Source organism: Triticum urartu, chromosome 5A (assembly GCF_056163025.1).
Source record: "Triticum urartu cultivar PI428250 chromosome 5A, HENAU_Tu73, whole genome shotgun sequence".
Taxonomy (NCBI): Eukaryota; Viridiplantae; Streptophyta; class Magnoliopsida; order Poales; family Poaceae; genus Triticum; species Triticum urartu.
The window spans coordinates 332,008,556-332,027,896 of record NC_141877.1 but is presented as its reverse complement, the minus strand read 5'-3'; the positions used below and the strand labels follow the sequence as shown (position 1 = coordinate 332,027,896).

Below are 19,341 nucleotides of genomic sequence, written 5' to 3'. Positions count from 1 at the left end.
TGCTCCTCCTCCTCCTCTTCATGCTCCAGAGAGTTCGGAGGCAGGTCAGTTGCAATCCAAGCGGCATGTTGGCCCTGAATCTTCTCTAGGAGCTGCAACCGGCACTCCGGGGTGAGCATGACATAGATGATGCTATGTTGTTGCCCCATGACTATGGACGAACAACGGGCTCCGAGCTATGAGCGGATGGGGGTGGCGGCGCAGAGGGGAGAAAAATGAAAGTGACCAGGATTGGAAGTCGCCAACCGGCTTATTAGCTGCATTTGCTCCCTTTGGGCAGCGTGCTGGAGCGTCCTCCTCACTAGATCACCGGGCAACGATGAGTGTTCGGTGGGTCCTCACATTAGTCTGATGTGGTAGGCGTGTTTAGGTCTTTCTATATTCGCGTCGGACATGAGCTGAATACGTAGGGTGTTGGTCAACTCATACATGTAGAGCCGATACGAGAGGTATGGCTGGGTCAAAAGTGTGTGACCGACCACTGATCCAAATTAATTTTTCTAGGGGTCGAATGTATAGTCAAACTTGGCATACTAGTGTGTCCACGTCTGTTTCTCTATCGGGGTGGGAAAACGCGAAAATGATAGCAGTACCGCGATGTTTCCGTATCCGTTTTCGCGTCGAGAAGATATGAAAACGATATATGCGTCCTCACTTTTACTAGTAGAGCCAAAGCGGAGGAGGAAGAAACCTCTCATATCAAAACCCTAAGCAGGTCGGCGGCGGCGGCGCAAGCATCCCCTACTCACCCCAGGCCCAGCCTCTCCCCTCCCATCCTTCCCCAACATGCTCCCCCAGATGCGCCCCCTCCCTTCCCGCCCAGCCATCCACGCCGTCCACCGGCGCACCTCCCCCGCGCCGCCCTCTATCGGCGGACTTGGGCAGCATGGCCGAGTGGCCCTCGTGAGGACGACCAAGGCCGTGGTATGCCGCTCCGTCGCCAGCCCGGCAGCGAATCAGGGGGCGCCAGCGGTGGAGAGGCCTTGGAAGCTTAGCGACGCTCGCCTCGTTCTCGAGGACGGCTCCGTGTGGAATGCTAAATCCTTCGGTGCTTCCGGGACTCAAGTAGGCGAGGTGGTTTTCAATACCTCATTGACAGGGTAATAAAATCCATTCTTTTCTTACTTCTTCAGATACCGTGTTTAGCTGCCCCTTCAGTATGCTTATGAAATCAAACCACTATTTATTTACTTATTACTCCTCCGAGCATGACCACTGTATTGTGATGGTGCTACTTGTAGTGATACCAGCTTATGAACGTCCCAGTGATTTATCTTTCCTGTCTTGCTCTAATTTCTAAATTCCATTCCTAGCCAATCGCTTTAGGATTTGTCTCAGTATGCTCTCAAATTTTCTGCAACTTCTTTCGTGTCAGATATGTGACTCTTTCATGTGTGACAAATGAACACAGGTACCAGGAGATTTTGACTGATCCTAGCTACGCCGGTCAGTTTGTTTTGATGACCAACCCTCATATTGGGAACACCGGCGTTAACTCTGGTATATGCAGTTTCTTTACCCAAGAAACAGAATCTAATACTCTATAATAATTAACGATGAATATTATTTGGACTCTCTTGTAGGTGACGAAGAATCCATAAAATGCTTCCTTGGTGGCTTAATCATAAGGAACCTAAGTATATGGTAATACTTTTTTGTTTTGGATAGGATGAAAAGTTTAAGGGCACTATATTTTTCACTTACACAATCACATTACTGTTTCTTTCTTCTAGTACTTCCAACTGGAGGTGCACAGAAACACTTGATGAATATTTGAGAAAGAGGAACATTATGGGCATATGTAAGTATAACATCATTGAGTCTTGCTTCTAATTCAAATTACTCCATTCACGGAAGCTGACTTTTTTAACACTCCGCAGATGATGTGGACACACGTGCAATAACACGCAGGTTAAGAGAAGATGGCAGTCTCATTGGTGTTCTAAGTACCGACCAGTCTCTCAAAGACGAGGAATTGTTGGAAATGGCCAAAAATTGGAAAATTGTTGGTATGTTAAGCTTCCTATAAGCTATAACAATGTTATTAAAGTAATGTCTATCCATTAGTATTCTACATAAGAAATCCATTCTAGAAAAATATACAACTAGATTAGCTCTTCATAGATAAACTTTGTTTTTTATTGCTATGGACTTACGGTTATCTGAAAAATATTTTTAATTTCTACTATTTTCATCTTGGTCCTATTGAGTCTTAATTATTGGATCTTGCAATAAGTTCTTTAAACAGTTATGAAGCTGATAGTGTTTCATTGGTTGGATTTCATGCATTCTGTACTTGTTTGAGATGTGAAGAAATTAGCTTTGTGATACGAGGGATTTTCCTCTGCATTGTTATTATGTTAGAGTTTCTTCACACATTGTGTGCATGCTGCTGTTTGATGTTTAAATACTACTATTGATGATTTTTGTTGCACATCATGAAACTTTGGTGCTGCTTTCCTGCAGGTGTTGATTTGATAAGTGATGTTACATGTGATGCTCCATATGAATGGGTAGACAAGACCGGTTCAGGATGGGAGTTCAACGACAATCAGTCAAGTGAAACTTTTCATGTCAGTATCACTCATGTTTTTAGTGGTATTCAAGAAAAAACTTGTATCTTACCACTTACATTTTTTCCCAATTATATAGGTCGTTGTGTATGATTTTGGAGTGAAGCATAACATTTTGAGACGCCTGGCATCATATGGATGCAAAATAACTGTTGTTCCAGCAAGCTGGCCTGCTTCGGATGTACTTAATTTGAAGCCTGATGGTGTTCTTTTTAGTAATGGCCCTGGTGACCCAGCTGCAGTTCCATATGCCGTGAAAACAGTACAAGAAATAGTAGGGAAGGTTCCAGTATTTGGTATCTGCATGGGCCATCAATTGATCGGGCAGGCTCTTGGTGGGAAGACGTTTAAAATGAAATTTGGTCATCACGGAGGAAACCATCCAGTTCGTGACAACAGGACCGGACGTGTAGACATCAGTGCACAGGTTTGTCAGTTTTTTCTTGAGATGGTCAGAAAGTATATAACTTTGATAGTTCGTGTTTTCTGGTAGGTCATGTTACTTAGTGCTGAGTATGTGTCGTGGGTCTCCTAGTTAACTTAAACGTGTACTAAGTTAGCTTCATGTCATAGCCAAGCAACTCTGCTCTTTACCTCATCTTTGGGCTTAGACTTTTATCTTAGGCAGTAGGCACCTTACTACATGGACTATAAGACATTAAAGCTAGTACATGGACTGTGAAGACCATAGTTTTGTGAATGCTGAAAGACTAAGTTTATATGGAAAAAAAGCCTTATAAGATTTCTGACAAGCAATCTTATTGGGCTTAGATTCGTGAAGTTAAAATCCAGTTGACTGGTTTCTGGATGTTTGTCATTTTTTTGACATAGTAATGATCTTCATTCTATGACTTGTGCCTTCTCTGTTTCACGAGGGTTTGCACAGTTAATTTTTGTTGTTATTTTTTACTCCCTCCGTCCCATAATATAAGAGCGTTTTTTACACTAACCATGATATTTTTTTGAAGTTATCTATGGTCAAAGCTCAAAGGATTTGATTGTAGTGGGTATAATATATGGGTGTAATTGGCTTTAAGGCATTATTCTTGATCAAAACGTTGAAACTATCATTGTCAGTTTACAAGCATAGATTGTCAGTTTACCCCGCCCATTTTGCTTATCTTTTCAGTTAGTTTACTTGCCTTGTTTACTAGTATATTTTGCCAAATTGTAGTGATAGTCAGGTATGCGTAACTTTGGTAAGTCTAAGCCGCCTGCTTGAACCTATTTGCTTGGGTTTTGGTCTAGGGACTATGAAAGCCAGCATGAGGCCATCTGTGCAAGTTTTATACATTTTTTTGAACTTCAAGTTATATATTTCTGAAGATTCGTAGGTTAGTTTGGTTATTCATTACAAATTGTACTGGTGTTTAAGCAGCAGTGATAGTAAGTTATGATTATAAGCTGGTACCATTTTGTGTTGTTTCATTAGCTTATTGACAAGAATGACACTTTTTTTTGTCGTTTTTGAATAACTAGTGCATATGAATTGCTGTAACATTTGATTTGGTATGCAGAACCATAACTATGCTGTGGACCCTAAATCGCTCCCGGAAGGAGTACAAGTAACACACATCAACCTAAATGACCAGAGCTGTGCTGGTCTTGTGTTCCCCAAGATGAAGCTTATGTCTCTCCAGTACCATCCGGAGTCCTCCCCAGGGCCCCATGACTCAGACTTGGGTATGTATAACTTCTTGGCTACTGCATGCACGCAAAACAGTTTTTCGGAAGACAAATTATTAGTTCCATTATTAATGCGGTTGTGGATATGACTCTGCCGTTTTAACTCTTTTGGCGTTGCAGCGTTTGGTGAATTTGTGGAGCTGATGAAGAACAACAGATTGTGAGTGGAAGAAAGGTTGGGAAGCTTGGTGAGCATCATGAGTTGCGAAACTTGTACTCGGTTGGGTTTGTTGTTGGACCGACGCAGCGAGCTCCGAGGAGTTTGTATTTTTCTTGTTGATTTATCTTATCAGCTGACCAAACCTATAAAGTAACTAGTGGTATTGTACTATTTTGTTGGAGTTTAAAGAATAAAATCCTTTGAGCTGTTGTATTGTACTGTGCTTATTCTATTTCTGTTTGTGACGTCGGTATGAAATCCGTCTCCTTTGCTTTGCAGTAGAAAAGAAGAAAACAGAATTCCCTAGGACTAGTTTCCAGTTGAGCTCCTGAGTTGACAATACATACATCTCTCTTACTGTTAAGCCCTTAAACCGATGAAATATGGAGTAGGAGGTAATGTGGCGTGAGTTCTCATTGATTTTACAGATTCAAGGAAAGAAGCTGATAAAAGTGGAAGGGCAGCAGGCGAAATGAGCTTATAGGTCTTGGAGGCAGCTGGTCGGAGGTGCACTATTGGATTTTTAGCACGACACGTGACTAAGGATTGGATTTTTAACTCAGAGCACTCTACTGACTTGCGGAACAAATCATCCAACTCGTTGATGAAAATTTTAACTTCGATGTCCGATGACATTGAAGCTAATTAATTCGCCTGGAATGAGATTTCTGTATTCTTCACTCGCAAAAGAAATAGGTTCGATTGAGTATAGACACGAAGACTTCAATCTTAGCTCTTAATAGTACGGTCTGATGTGACTACAATAAAAAAAATGAAACTAATAAACAAAATTCTACACCGCGTCTTCATATTCCTCGACGGGCATTCTGAATTCTTCAATTGTTTCACATAATTTTTAGGGGCCATGACTCTTTGGTTAAACCAAATCTTCAGGGATTTTCATTCGTGTATACTCACAAACACATGGATTCCTTAATTGCTTTATCATTAATCATCCAAATTCCAGAACATCAAAACATTTACAAAACCCACAAAATGAACAATAGCATATTCCATTCGATTCAAAACATTTGAAGCTCTAGGATTGTCCTAAGTCAAACATCTATAGGTTCAATCAAGTTAATAGAAAAATATATTAACATCTACTGCACCAAATTAGTCTCATTAGATTCATCACAGTGATATTTCTTAGTATATATATATTTGATGTTGCGGATATTAGTAAAACTTTCTATGAACTTGTCAAACCTGAGGAAGTTTGATTTTGGACAAAACTAAAACTTCAAATATTTTGAAATGAAAGAAGTACCCAACAAAATAAGTAAATATCAATTGTTTCTTCATAAATTAGAATAACCCCCGGCCTCTGCTGCACAACCAATTGCGGTACTCTAGGTAATCCACTCGAAGAATTCTTTCGTTGGAGAAACAACGATGGCAGTCTCTTTGTCGGAAGGCAACCGTTGCACTCTAGGTCATGACTTTTTATGAGATTTTGATTAATAAGAACAATAGAATACTGAATATTTTGGGATCTACAATATGTGCACATTAGGTGGTGCCACAATATGCTAGTTCATTTGATATGAAACCAGGTATAACTGGTAGTACATCACATTTGCATGGTCTATTAGCTGACAACATACTTCATTTGAACAACCAAATGTTGATGGCAGAGTGAAGCTTGAATCAGATATTTCACTTTTCCCAAGGAAACGCGTTTAATAGGGTGTGAGTGGGACAATGATTATATGATCACAAACCGTTCCCCAATGGACCCTGTTACCGGTGGCATCTATCCCTTGTTGATCAGCAGAAATGAGGTGCCGATTCAAGTGGTTTATTAGAAGGAACAAATGACAGCAAGACTAGAGCTAGATAGTGCAATCGATATTTGTTTTTTGGTGTTCGCTATATAATGGTTAAATTCTCTTTAAGAAAAAAAATGATACTATACATTAAAGAAATATATATTTCATTCCTTAACCTTTTCCAAAATATAAAAATGGTCCCTCAACTTGAAAACCGGCAAATCTTACTCCCTAATTGAAACCAGATAAGTTTAGTCCCTCCTGCTTCTTCGGGTGGTTTCCTGCCAACATGGAGTCGTATGCTCAAATGTCTTAGGTGCTTTCAAATTTTCGTCAAAAAATATTATCCGATGAGCTCTACACGTGAGAAAAAAAAAATTAGCGTTCAATACTTTGAGAAGTGAAATCGTTTTGTTGTGCAGAGCTCCTCGAATGTTTTTTCTGCATGAAATCTTGCAAGCACCTACAAAGTTTGAGCATATTAGATGTCTCAAAATTTCAGATTTAGTGTTCTATTTTTTTTAAATTACCGTTCACGAGGGTGTAGGGACACCCGGAAGCAGCTTTGGCCACCTTGATCGTGCCTAGGGTGCCGGCCCATTAGCTCGCGTGCCCAACACGTCTTAGGCCCCGCCCGACACATGTTTTAACGAGTCATACCTCGCACGCGACATGCCTGGGCCATGCCAGGGCTGCGAGGCTAGGCCCGCATACTGGCACGACCCGACATTTTTTTCCAAAATTAATTTTATATATAGGCCCAAAAACATGTGGCTTTTTTTTTTGACATGCCAAAAACATGTGGCTAATAAGGGATAAACGGGCCATAGGCCCAACACCTTTAACTAATGTGCTGGGCCTGGACCTGGAACTGCTGCACGCGTGTTGTCACGGCACGGCCCGTTTATAAACGGGCTGCCGTGGGCCATGCCAGGCACGCTTAATAGGAGCCAGGCTGTGCCGGCCCACTTGGCCAGGTCTGCTCGGGAGTTAAAAACCCACTCTCTCCCCAAGCCCTAAGGCTCCACGCTCCCCCTCCCCGCCGCCTCCGCACTCTGCCGCCGCAGCCGCAGCCGCAGCCGCAGCCATGGGTGAGCCCCGCCGTCTCCCAGCTCCTCTTCCTCCCGCAACCTCGCCCGTTTGCCTTCTCGCACGTGTTATTGCGCGCTCGTTTTGATGGATTCGTGGTGGCAGGCGCGTACAAGTTCGTGTCGGAGCTATGGAGGAGGAAGCAGTCGGACGTGATGAGGTTCGTGCAGCGCGTGCGTTGCTGGGAGTACAGGCAGCAGCCGGCCATCGTGCGCATCACCAGGCCCACCCGCCCCGACAGGGCTCGCCGTCTCGGCTTCAAGGCCAAGCAGGTTCGCTTCCCCTCCTAGATCCGATCCTCCCTTGTGTTCCTTGTGCGATGCCATGGCTGGGTACATGTATCTCTGTGATTGCTGGCCTAGGTCGAGTAGTTTTCTTCGTCTGGTGGTTCGTTGTGCGGGGAAAATGCGCCTTTTCTGTCTTGTCAATGCTAGGTTTAGTTTTAGTTGATGGAAGTTCTTTTCCATTTTTCTGCAATAAACTGCAGCTAGGTTTTTGGAACAGATCTGAACTTAGTCCAGTCATGATGCCACCAACACATGTTTGTAAAATACACGACGAGGCATTATCTGGTTGTCTCTTGTGTTATCTAACGATTTTACAAGTTCTAACCGCTTGTGTTCATTGCCCGGTTGTTTCTGAGTAGTAATTTGGACCATGCTATCCAGTTTGTAATCTGAAACTTATGTACTGCGGACATAGTTAAGTGCATCATTTATGTCTAAATTCTTGCCTTCTTTCATTGTTGGATGCCTGTTTCTATGCGAGCCTTGCATGCTGAAGCATGTTCATTGGACATATACACAGTTAGTTCCTTATGTTTATAGATTGGATTGAGGGTTTAATTGGTAGTATTGGATGCTTTAGTAAAATGTTAATTGCCCATTAAGCATTGCTGCATAGCTTATGGCTTTAGGTCCACTAATTGCTGCATGTCTTTGTTTGTAATTTTTGTTGCTTCAGTTTGTGCAGCTATCTTATTCTGCACTCCTTTCTCCACAATATAATTGTTTCCCTTTGCTTACCATATGTTCCTTGTGTCCAGGGGTATGTGGTCTACCGTATCCGTGTCAGGCGTGGTGGCAGGAAGAGGCCAGTGCCCAAGGGTATTGTCTATGGTAAGCCCAAGCACCAGGGTATTACCCAGCTCAAGTTCCAGAGGAACAAGAGGTCTGTTGCTGAAGAAAGAGCTGGGCGCAGGCTGGGTGGTCTTCGTGTGCTCAACTCCTACTGGGTGAATGAGGTATATACTTGTTAGTTGCTATGATGTGTGGAAATAAATGGCTGGGAATCCTCAAGTCTGATATTCACTAACTTTCTGCTTGTGCGTTTCTTGTTCTGTAGGACTCTACCTACAAGTACTTTGAGGTCATCCTTGTTGATGTTGCTCACAGTGCTGTCCGCAATGACCCAAGGATCAACTGGCTCTGCAAGCCCGTGCACAAGCACCGTGAGCTTCGTGGCCTAACGTCGGCCGGAAAGAAGTTCCGTGGTCTGCGTGGCAAGGGCCACCGCCACCACAAGAACAGGCCCTCAAGGAGAGCCACCTGGAAGCGCAACCAGACCGTCTCCCTCCGCCGCTACCGTTAAACTGCCCTATGCACACCTTGATAGTATTTGTCTGAGCCATCAGATTTTGCTACCTTTGTATGGAGACTCCTTGAAGCTCGTGCTTAGAACCTTTATGTCGACGCATATCTGTTGAACTATTTGCTATTTGCCTGTGTTACCAGAACAACGAATGGGTTAGTAATCGTATGCTCTGTGCTATGCTGTCATATGTTTGGTCGTTCACCTTATAATGTTATGGTGTTTTTCATCTCTTTACATATTGGAGATTCTTCCATTGCTTGTTGTTATCTGGGTGATATTGCTTGCTACTGGTTTTATCTTAAATGTTGGTTTGCAAATTTTTAGAGTTTGCTGTTATGCAATTCATTGTGGCTCAAGTATGACAGTTATTTTTTTTGAAATTCTGCTAATTCTTTCGGGTTTCTTTGAGCCACTTGACAGCGGATGTGCTCGTGTCCACCCAAATCTTAGTGAGATGACTTCGGGGCTAGCCAACGTAAAGATAGTTTTTCATTTCGGAAGAGACAATACAACCTGTCATCTTCACTTAGATAAGTACTCAACTCAAATGCGAATATCCAATTATCCATTTCTGAGCCGGGCTCATTTGCACCCGGTGTACAGAGGTAATCCCGTTTTCTAGTTGTACATTAGAGGGAAAATCTGTCCAGCCTATTCGGATTCGTGAGCTTTGCCTAAACACAAGTCACGCTCAGTTTTGCTTAGTCGAGTGATCATGAAAGATTTTAATCATAAATTTGCACCTTACTCATGTGTGGGGAACTTTTTGTGATGACATTTCAATATGGTTTCTTTGGCAGAAAGAGCATAACTCCCCATTTCATCAAAGAAACCGAAAACTACAAGGGTCGTTCAGATCCAAGGTGTAAGGGCATCTCCAACGTCGAACCTCAAACCAGATCCAAGGTGTAAGGGCATCTCCAACGTCGAACCTCAAACCGCGTGATCCAAACGTATTTTGCCATCCAACGTGGGTCTAGATTGATCTGATGACCGGTCTTTTCCTCGTAAATCGGAAACATACTGACAGAGGGGATGGGGGGGGGGGGGGCTTTTGCGCGTGTCCATATCGCTGCAATGCCCGCTTCTAACTGGCCCACCCAAAACCCCCTCCCTCATCGGCGCGCATTCTCGGGTCTTTTCCTCATAAATCAGAAACATACTGCGGGGGGGGGGGGGGGGGGGGGGGGGGGGGGGGGGGTTGCGCGTGTCCATATCGCTGCAACGCCCGCTCATCGGCGCACATTCCCGATTGAAACAGTCAACGCCGCTTCAGAACACCAGTGCCGTATTCATGTTGGCTCAGAGCAACACGACCTCATACTAGCGCTCCGGCATTAAAGCAGCGCACTCACCTAGAACGCCGCCCGTGCCGCTTCTCGATGCACGTGAACAACAACTCATTGTTTTGCCTCCCTACACTAAACATGTGCGGTTGCCGAGGAACCTACTCCGGCGCCATCCGTCCGTCTGCCACCACCATTAACCACCCTCGCTTGCCCTGCCATTCGCCGGTTATTTAAGCTCCAACTCCAGCCCCGGCTATAGCTGCATCCATCCTCCTTAGCTTCCTTTCTCCTCTCCGCACCATGCCTGCCATGGCCTTCTTGAGCTCCAAAGCCATTTGGGACAGCCTCTCATCCGAGCAGAAGACGGAGATCGCCGCAATTGCGGTGGACAGGCGGACGGAGGTCGACATTGCGGATGTCCCAATGAAGGGCACGACCAACAAGGAGTTGGTGGCACCCTCCTCGCCAGTCCATGCCGGCATCACCATGGGTGAGGCCCGTGCTCACTACACCGAAATGATGTTGGCTGAGCGGGAACCGCGTTCGGACAGGCGCAAGCCGACCAATAGTACAACCTCTGCCTCCTCGACGAGCACCGGCGTGCGGAGGAGCAACTCGCCAACGGCATGATGATCGCGCAGGACATGGATGTGGCCGAGTAGGAGGCGCTGGTCAACTCCTATCGCCCAACTCCGTCATGCCGCGCCCGGCCGCCACGACCATGAAGCCGACACGTGCCGCCGGCAGCGAGAAAGAGTAGAGCATGGGAGGTCTCCAGTGCTGAGATCCCAGAAAGGCCACTGCTCTTTTGCTCCCGCTGAAGCCAAGTTTAGCAGGCTCATCATCATCGACCGATTAGCCGTTGCAGGCTGCGGAAGCGGAGCTTCAGTTCCCAGTGCTCATGGCCTGCCGAACATGAGGAACGGGCGCCGTTAGTCAATTAGGCTAGGTTTAGAGTCTGATATAGTTTAAATATGTCAAAAACCATCCGGTTTTATGAAAAATTATCCAAGCACAAATGTATATCGTCTAAGTTGTTTAAATATGCATCAAATTTGTTTAATTTTATTAAATTTCGATCTAAAAGCAACTGGACATATGTGGCTTGCTTTGAATGGCCGACTACACGCAGACCGGTTCCCTCTGATCGGCGAGGAACGAATGGGGTGACCGATTTGCAGGTCGAGGTGGGAGATGTCGTGATCTCATCAGCAAAAACACAAAGCATTGGGTTCGGGCGTCCGGCAATACATGCCATAGCAGAGCCTAAAGAAACTTTTCATCTACACGAGGCTCGTAAGAAACAAGGAACAGACCAAGAGACAAAAACAAAAACAAGGATTCCATAGAAATCGATGCACGCATAATGATCCCTTCTTTAAGTGACCGTTTAAAATCTAAGCACAAGGAGGGGAATCATTCGGTTCTTTCATAAAATATTGCGCGAAGAAATCCCATGTAAAATAATAATTGAACGTGGTTTATACTCCTTGTCCTAGGAATTAATAAACGGAGTAAAACTTGCCAGTGTCCAACAGCTGGCTAGTCTCCCGAGCAGCCCCCTCCTCCGAAGCCCGAGTCCCCTCCTCCCGAGCCCCACGACGAGGAGCTTTCCCCGCCCCAGAAGCCCCCCGACGACGGCGAGGACACGTCCAACTCTGCCGCCGCAGACGCACGGGAGGTGGAGGAGGAGCCCGTAGTAGAGTCTGGTCCGGTGGAAGGAGGCCTGTCGTCGTCCAACATCATCATCATCCAAGCAGAATCACCAGAATCACCGGCGTGGCCTCGAGAGATGCCATGTCTGAGAGAGAGGAGCGCGCGAGCAAGTGAAACAATCAATCAAGATGCCGGCAAGTTTTTTTTAGTATACTTGATTAATGAGATTAGCCATAGGAGGTTAATCGATGAGTTTTGCTAACCTTTCTTGGTTGCGTCGTCGCCGTGCTGCATCTGACTCGTCGTTCTTCTCGTCGACATGACGCTTCTCGAACTGCATGTACACGCAGGCACCGACAAATTAAATTCGATGCCGCCATTATGTAGTCAATGAAGGTGCAGAAGATTTATTGTCCCCGCAAAGTAGAAACGCGCATAAGATTACGTAAACTTGTGAGATCTGCGAAGTCGCGAGCGTGTCTTTTGCGTAATTGTTCGCCTACATCTTAATCTCACCACCTGCTTCTCCTTGATAAGCCAATGCGAATTCGAGGTGATGCATGCGCGCAGCTAATATTTTGGGACGTACGTACCCGGCCGGCGGCGGTGTTGCTGCCGAAGGAAACGGCCGACGCGGGGCGAGCAGGAAGCCTCAGGCTTGCCGATCGCCGGAGCGCGAGGCCAGCAACGGCAGATCGCAGCATCGGCGTCGCCATTGCCGATCGGATCTCCCCTCGGTCGGTTAGTGTTCTGCAGCAACCGGCAGACGGTAGACGCCTTCTATCTATTTACTTGGAGCAGGGAGGAAGGCGGCACGCACGAATGCCTGTTGATCAAGAAAGAAAAGCGAGCCCCACTGCCCTTGTTCTGCCGGGACACTGCCCAGGAGTTTTTTTTTTTGGCACGAGCGCGCGTCCCTGACTCACTGCTAGCTCTACAGCTCTCGGTACACATGTTAATCGGTCCCTAATCAGATATAAGCATAATCACCAGCTGACGAGCATCTAATATTGCTCATCTGCACTCTAGCTACATTACATACTCTATATAGATAGTTTTAGGGTGTGTCTAGGGCACATCTAGATGTGTTTTAGTTATTGCACATCTAAATGAGTGAATCAAGCATAAAAAGAAAAAAAGAGAGAAAGAAAATATTCACACGAATCTCAATGTAAGATCAAAACATATGATTTAGATGTGCAATACTTATGGCACATCTAGATGTGCTTTAGCAAAACTGCATAACATAACACATCAAGCATTCATACTGGCTCTCATATATTAAGGCTCCGGCAGATAGATGGCACTATAGTAAGTAGTAGCATGTAGCTAGACAGACATCGTCTCTCGCAAAAGAAGAAGAAGACAGACATCGTCCATCCTCTTCTCCACATATTATTATCACCATCTTTCGAAATACATGGATGGTTACCAAAAAAGCAACATCCTCAGATAGGTCACATGCATCCTTAGTTCCATATGACATTACATAGAATAAACAGTACTACTTATATGCTAGATCAAACCAAGGCCAGAAATTAAGATCCACACAAGTTGGATGGGTAGCTTCTATGTGGCCTGAAGCAGCTCTAGTACCTACAAGACAAGAAAGCAGCCAGGAAGCGAACACCAATTAATCCCTCAGCGACCAACCTAGTATGGTTTATTTTGAACAAGGGGAATTCAGTTGCCCACAAGAAACATTTTGTTATATTGTTATTACCTCCTTTTTATTCTATGCCTGAACCCTGTTTTGGATGTCGAAGCAGGCCACCACCTTTGCTGCAGCCAATCTTTTTACCCAAGCGTGTCTTGAAATTAATAACGACTTCGTACTGAGCCCCCAATATACGAAGCCGTTTCAACCAGAAGAACTTCTTGGCCAGTTCATGCGTCTCCACTGTTTTCTCCACAAACACTTTCTTCACATGCGTTGAGAATTGCTCCCTGGATTTCTTATCAATATGAGGTGATCGCAGCACGGTGTATAAGGACCGCGATTCAGGCAACCCGACCTTATGCATTTACGGCGCAAGATCCTTCAGATTGTTCTTCTGGTTATTGAAAGATTTCAGAATTATGCGTATCTTGGCAGGTGACTTGTGGGTCCTCGGGGACACATCTTCCTTGGTCTCCTCAATAGGCTTGCCAAGCTACAACAATTAACAAACTTGACATTATAAATTACAACAAAAGGAGTAGCAAACGTCTAGATCTGTAGCCTTCTTCTAATATCATCTCCTTCGACAAGATATATGAATGGACTTGCAGTGAAGTAACAAAAAAATCTGGGAAATGTTGTACACACACTTCTAGTATTGCTCTACCTATCTTTCAGAACTCGTTTTAACATACAACATTTTGTTGGGGAGAAAGTTTAAATACAATCAATGTAGGTGTAACAGAAACGAGAAATTCCAGACAGAGGTAATTAGTGGATTGCATGAAGATTGCACTATAGGCCTACAAAACATCTCCATCATATTACCCTAATTGATCGTATTAATTTCAGTTCGCAAATGCCTACTGTTTTAGTTTGGGCGGCCTTGTTCTGTCATTGCTCTAAATGTCTACAAACATGCAGGAGCTGTGTTGTTTCAATTCTTTGCACAAATAAAGTAGTTGTCATGTGCTAGTGGGCCATATGCTATAGGTCACTGCTAATCTTAACCAAACAAAAGACCGTTCAAGGAGGCTGAAAATGATTAATGAATTAAACAGAGAGACCCAAAAAGATACAGTACAATAGAAATCAATAGGGTATTAATTCCATAGGTGAGGAAATATTGAAAGAGGCTAAATCAAGCAGAGTAGGGCCGTTTCTTCTAGATCAAAATTGACATTAGCAGAAGAAGGAATAAATTCCTTCAGATCGACTGCCATTGCTCTGCCCCCCCCCCCCCCAATGTAGGTCGCGACCAGATCTCTAGCAAAGTAAAGCTCCCTAAGAATTAGGGCAATTATAATGAGGAGAGAGCCTAGCTTAGGTTCTGAACTGGTTTCCCTTGTAAGCTAGCCCGACTCATATGGAAATCCGAATGGCGATGAATCCAGTCTAATACGTACGTATTGCAGTTCAGTTCTTCAGTCAAGCATCTGATTCGAGCTGGCTAATAGCTGAGTATGATCTTGATGCGGAATGAAAGAGTCAATTCGAGGTAAAAGCACGTACCATAGAGTTGGTGTCACTGGATCCAGGCTGGCTGCCGTAGCTGAATAAGCGAGAGGCCGCCGCCATCGCAGCAGCAGGCGGAGTTGCCGGCCGTCGGAGGAGCGGGAGGCAAGCGGCGGGGTTGCCGTATCCAGCGCTGCCCAAGAAGCGCGAGACCGCGGCCTCTGGTGGAGATGCCGACCGGCGGAGCGCGAGGCTGGCGGCGTACCGGAGGATCGCCATCGTCAGGGAGCGTCTCTCTCGAACCCTACTGCCATTTCTTTGGATGGAGAGAGATCGGGCTTGGATTCGGGGTTGGGTGTGCTGCATGTATTGGGCTTCTGAGTGGTGGGCTTATTGGGTTGCTCGTGCTAGGCCTTTGTCACAAGAGCAGAAAAGGCCTAATGCTCAAAGAAAAGGAGAGCAGAAAAGGCCTAACACAAGAGGGCTTATTGATATTTCAGATGGAGAGGGCTTTGTCACAGAGAAGGAGATGTGCGGCGCCGGTCGCCGGATCTGTTCAACGAAAGGGAGAAGGGAGGTGCGGCACCGGGCATGGTGGCGGAGGACACATGGGAATATATCAGGTGATACCATGTGTTAGGTGATACCATGATACGGGCTTCTGGAAACCGTTGGATCTCAGATCCGACGGCTCCCCGAAGTTCTTGAGCATTTTGCAAAAAAGTCATTCGGGAGTCTCAAAATTTCGCGTAGGTACAATAGACTTTCGGGAGCCGTCGGATCTGAGATCCAACGGCCCAGAAGCCCATATCATGGTATCACCTAAGTGTGGGTAGCACCTGATATTTTCCCGAGGACACAGAGCTCCTGGAAGAGGGAGCACGGGTGAGGAATAGATTTTCTTTTGAGAGGTGGGTGAGGAATAGATGGGGAGAGAACACGGGAGCGGAGAGCTGGGGGAGAGATAGGCTGCACTAGGCGGTGCTAGCAGCAAGGTCCAAGGTGCACCGGGGGTGGAGCCAGAGGTGGGCTTGTTTCCATCTAAGTCCTGCTGAATCGGCATGCGACATGGGCCATGATTGGTGGACTCCGGCGGTGTGCGTGGAGGTGGGCGTCGAGAGGGGTGGTGGTGGACCGGACGGGGAGGAGGAAGGGAATCACCAGAGAGAGTTGGGTGGTGGACGGCGAGGGATGGGTCCGGGATGACGACGGTGACGACGTGGTCGCGATGGAGACAGACCGCGAGGAACTCCAATAGGGTCCGACGGAGGGAGCACACACATCTCACGTCAGGGCACGGTCTCTCGAGGATGCTCCACCGTTAGAGCATCTTCCACATAATGCAATTTTGGAGATGCAATACTAGAAAATGTAAAATTTACATAATCAAAAAGTGCATTTTACATCTTTAAAAAAGAGACAACTTCGACAGATGATGTAAAAGTGCAAGTCCAATAAATGATGCAAATGGAGATGTAAGACCGGCCGTTGCTGCTATACAGCTGCTTCTTCGCTGGCGGCTCAGGCGCGATGGCGACCGATCGGGGTGGGGCAAAACTGGGGCGCCAACATGGAGGCGGAGGCCGGATTGGGGAAGGTGTTCGCGCCGGAGGCAGCTGCGGCGAGGTGGGTGAGACCACCGGCGGCAGCGGCGGAGGAGGAGGCAGCGGGATCATCGGCGTCGGCTGGCGATGGGCAGGAGGCGGACAGGCGGTAGGTAGGGCGGCGACAGGCGGGTGGGCGGAAGCCAATGAAGGCAGTTGGGCAGTTGGCGCGCGACCACCGATTTTACATCTTACATCTTCAGATGTTGTATTTGACATCTTCTAAAGGTGTAGATGTAATTTTTTTTGACATCTACATCATATGTTGAAGAGGAGGTTTTGAACCTCAGAGAGATGCAAAAGTTAATTATTTTTACATCAATATCATCTATTGGAGGTGCTCTTAGTATCAGCAACCCTACTGTTCACTAGGCTGTGACGTCTGCTCGCCAGGCACTTGGGCTAACAACACCAAAATTCAGAGAGATCACTGCATATTTAGGCGAGGATGTTCACCTTGTGCCTAAATCCAAAAGTGATGATGCTGTTTAGGGCACAAGTGGGGCTATGTAAGTGCAAGATGCACATGCTTTGACAAGCAGTTTATTTTTTTGGATAATTTGTATACGAAGGACACCATATTTGGTTTGTAAGGATCTTCAACGTTTTCATTTTGACATGACTTTCTCTCTGAAACAATGTAATTATCTTTGTTAGGCCTTTTCTGCCCTGCTTCTGGAGATGAAGCTCGGAAATCACTAGTTAATTTTTTCCACTGCTAAGAAAGTTAATTTTCCAAAAAAGGAAATCACTAGTTAATTAAGGGTTACCTTTTGCAAAGTCACTTCCACTTTCTCAGACGCTGACAAGTGGCACACAAGTGGGTCACCTGTCGTACCATGAGAGTTTTTCTTATATTTTGTAGATTTATCTATTTAAAATGTTCTATCTCTTGAATCCCGAAACATTTTCATTGTGGGATTTCTCGCGTCGAGATTTTCGAAACTAAATCCCAAGTAATAGGTTTCAACGAACATTTCTTCAGAAAAAAATAGGAAACAAAAAAACTCGAGGAAAAGCAATAGAAAAACAACCCCCCCCCCCCCCCAAGGGCAAACAGAGAGAAAAAACCGAAGCCAGAAGCAAGGTTTTAGTCTTTTCTATTTCCCCCCTTTTTGGAAGCACATGTTTCGTGAAAGTAAATATGTGCCTCCATGAGAAGCAAATATGTGCTTCTCGTGGAAGCGCAGATCTTCCCCCTTTTCCCGAGAAGCGTAGCAATGATTCTAGAGGACACAAATATGTTTTTTCATAAGAAGTAAATTTGTGCTTTCTGTGAAAGCACATTTTTTCTCCCGAGAAGCAAGCAAATATGTGTGTCTCGTGAAAGCACTTTCTTTTCTTTTCAAGAAGCACAACCGTGCTTGTCGTGTAAGAAATTTTGTGTCTCCACAAGAAGCAAATATGTGTTTATCATGGAAACACATTTTTTCTTTTTCGAGAAGCATAGTTGTGCTTCTTACAAAATCAAATTTGTGCCTTTACAAGATGCAAATACAGGCTTCTCGTGGAAGCATAATATATTTTATGCACGCGCGCACACAGATGACAAGGCGAAAAACGAACCCCAAGAAAAAACCCATCTAAAACCTGAAAAACACGTACAGAAAAAAAAAATCAAAACAACAAAAGTCAGAGGGAGCGTCAAGCACATTACATACGCGACGGCTGAACTTGCACTACCAGGGAAAACCCTAGCAGTAGCGCGTGTTTAAAGCCTATCAGTAGCGCGGGGTGCAGCGCTACTAGTAAGGCGCTACAACTAAAGGTTAGCAGTAGCGTAGGTTGGACCACACTACTGCTATATCGGCTTAGTAGCAGCGCTTTGTACTATGAGCGCTACTGGTAATTAGTAGTAGCGCTTCTCCTAGCACGCGCTACTACTATTATTCCGTATTTCTTTTTTATTTCATGTTGTATTCATACACCTTTATACAAGTTTTCATACCGCAGCAATTTAGAGAATGATTTTACATCATAATGAGTTATTACATCACTGGGAGAAAGAACCGTGGACTAGTTTCAAGTGGATGGACATCCACTTGAAACTAATCCGCGGTTCTTTCACCCAGTGTTATAATATATCACCATCATCATATCATTAACAACTTATCATCATAATACATCATTGTCATATAACACCTCCTCATGATCATCGTTTTCATCATTGAGACATCACATACAAGTTGGTCACTAGACATAATTGATAACCCACAAGTATAGGGGATCACAACAGTTTTCGAGGGTAGAGTATTCAACCCAAATTTATTGATTCGACACAAAGGGAGTCAAAGAATATTCTCAAGTATTAGCAGCTGAGTTGTCAATTCAACCACACCTGAAAACTTAATATCTGCAGCAAGGTATTTAGTAGCAAAGTAATACGATAGTAGTGGTAATGATAGCAAAAGTAACGGTAGTAAAAGTAATATTTTTGGTATTTTATAGTGATGGTAACAGTAGCAGCGGAAAAGTAAATAAGCGAAGAACAATATATGGAAAAGTTCGTAGGCAATGGATCGGTGATGGAGAATTAAGCCGGATGCGATCGATCATGTAACAGTCATAACCTAGGGTGACACAGAACTAGCTCCAGTTCATCAATGCAATGTAGGCATGTATTCCGAATATAGTCATACGTGCTTATGGAAAAGAACTTGCATGACATCTTTTATCCTACCCTCCCGTGGCAGCGCGGTCCTATTGGAAACCAAGGGATATTAAGGCCTCCTTTTAATAGAGTACCGGACCAAAGCATTAACACATAGTGAATACATGAACTCCTCAAACTACGGTCATCACCG

General features: G+C 45.0%; 3 protein-coding genes and 1 pseudogene across 3 annotated transcripts; 2 read left to right on the top strand and 2 right to left on the bottom strand.

The window, feature by feature from the left end:
• The first annotated feature begins 651 nt into the window (after window positions 1-651).
• CARA (carbamoyl phosphate synthetase A) lies at window positions 652-4,632 on the top strand. Its single transcript, XM_048673570.2, has 9 exons — window positions 652-1,100; window positions 1,412-1,500; window positions 1,584-1,644; window positions 1,734-1,801; window positions 1,881-2,009; window positions 2,467-2,573; window positions 2,653-3,000; window positions 4,091-4,256; window positions 4,380-4,632. Exons 1-9 carry the CDS (start codon window positions 787-789, stop codon window positions 4,421-4,423), a joined length of 1,326 nt encoding a protein of 441 aa, XP_048529527.1. The 5' UTR covers window positions 652-786; the 3' UTR covers window positions 4,424-4,632.
• A 2,515-nt stretch (window positions 4,633-7,147) lies between these two features.
• On the top strand, window positions 7,148-9,107 carry LOC125508775 (large ribosomal subunit protein eL15y). The gene is made up of 4 exons (XM_048673571.1): window positions 7,148-7,282; window positions 7,386-7,552; window positions 8,326-8,523; window positions 8,625-9,107. Exons 1-4 carry the CDS (start codon window positions 7,279-7,281, stop codon window positions 8,868-8,870), a joined length of 615 nt encoding a protein of 204 aa, XP_048529528.1. The 5' UTR covers window positions 7,148-7,278; the 3' UTR covers window positions 8,871-9,107.
• A 2,433-nt stretch (window positions 9,108-11,540) lies between these two features.
• Window positions 11,541-12,566, bottom strand: LOC125508779 (uncharacterized). Its single transcript, XM_048673574.2, has 3 exons — window positions 12,412-12,566; window positions 12,082-12,152; window positions 11,541-11,963 (listed from the first exon to the last, which is right to left on the bottom strand). Exons 1-3 carry the CDS (start codon window positions 12,532-12,534, stop codon window positions 11,705-11,707), a joined length of 453 nt encoding a protein of 150 aa, XP_048529531.2. The 5' UTR covers window positions 12,535-12,566; the 3' UTR covers window positions 11,541-11,704.
• A 975-nt stretch (window positions 12,567-13,541) lies between these two features.
• On the bottom strand, window positions 13,542-15,212 carry LOC147971284 (small ribosomal subunit protein uS10m-like; annotated as a pseudogene).
• Window positions 15,213-19,341: the final 4,129 nt, after the last annotated feature.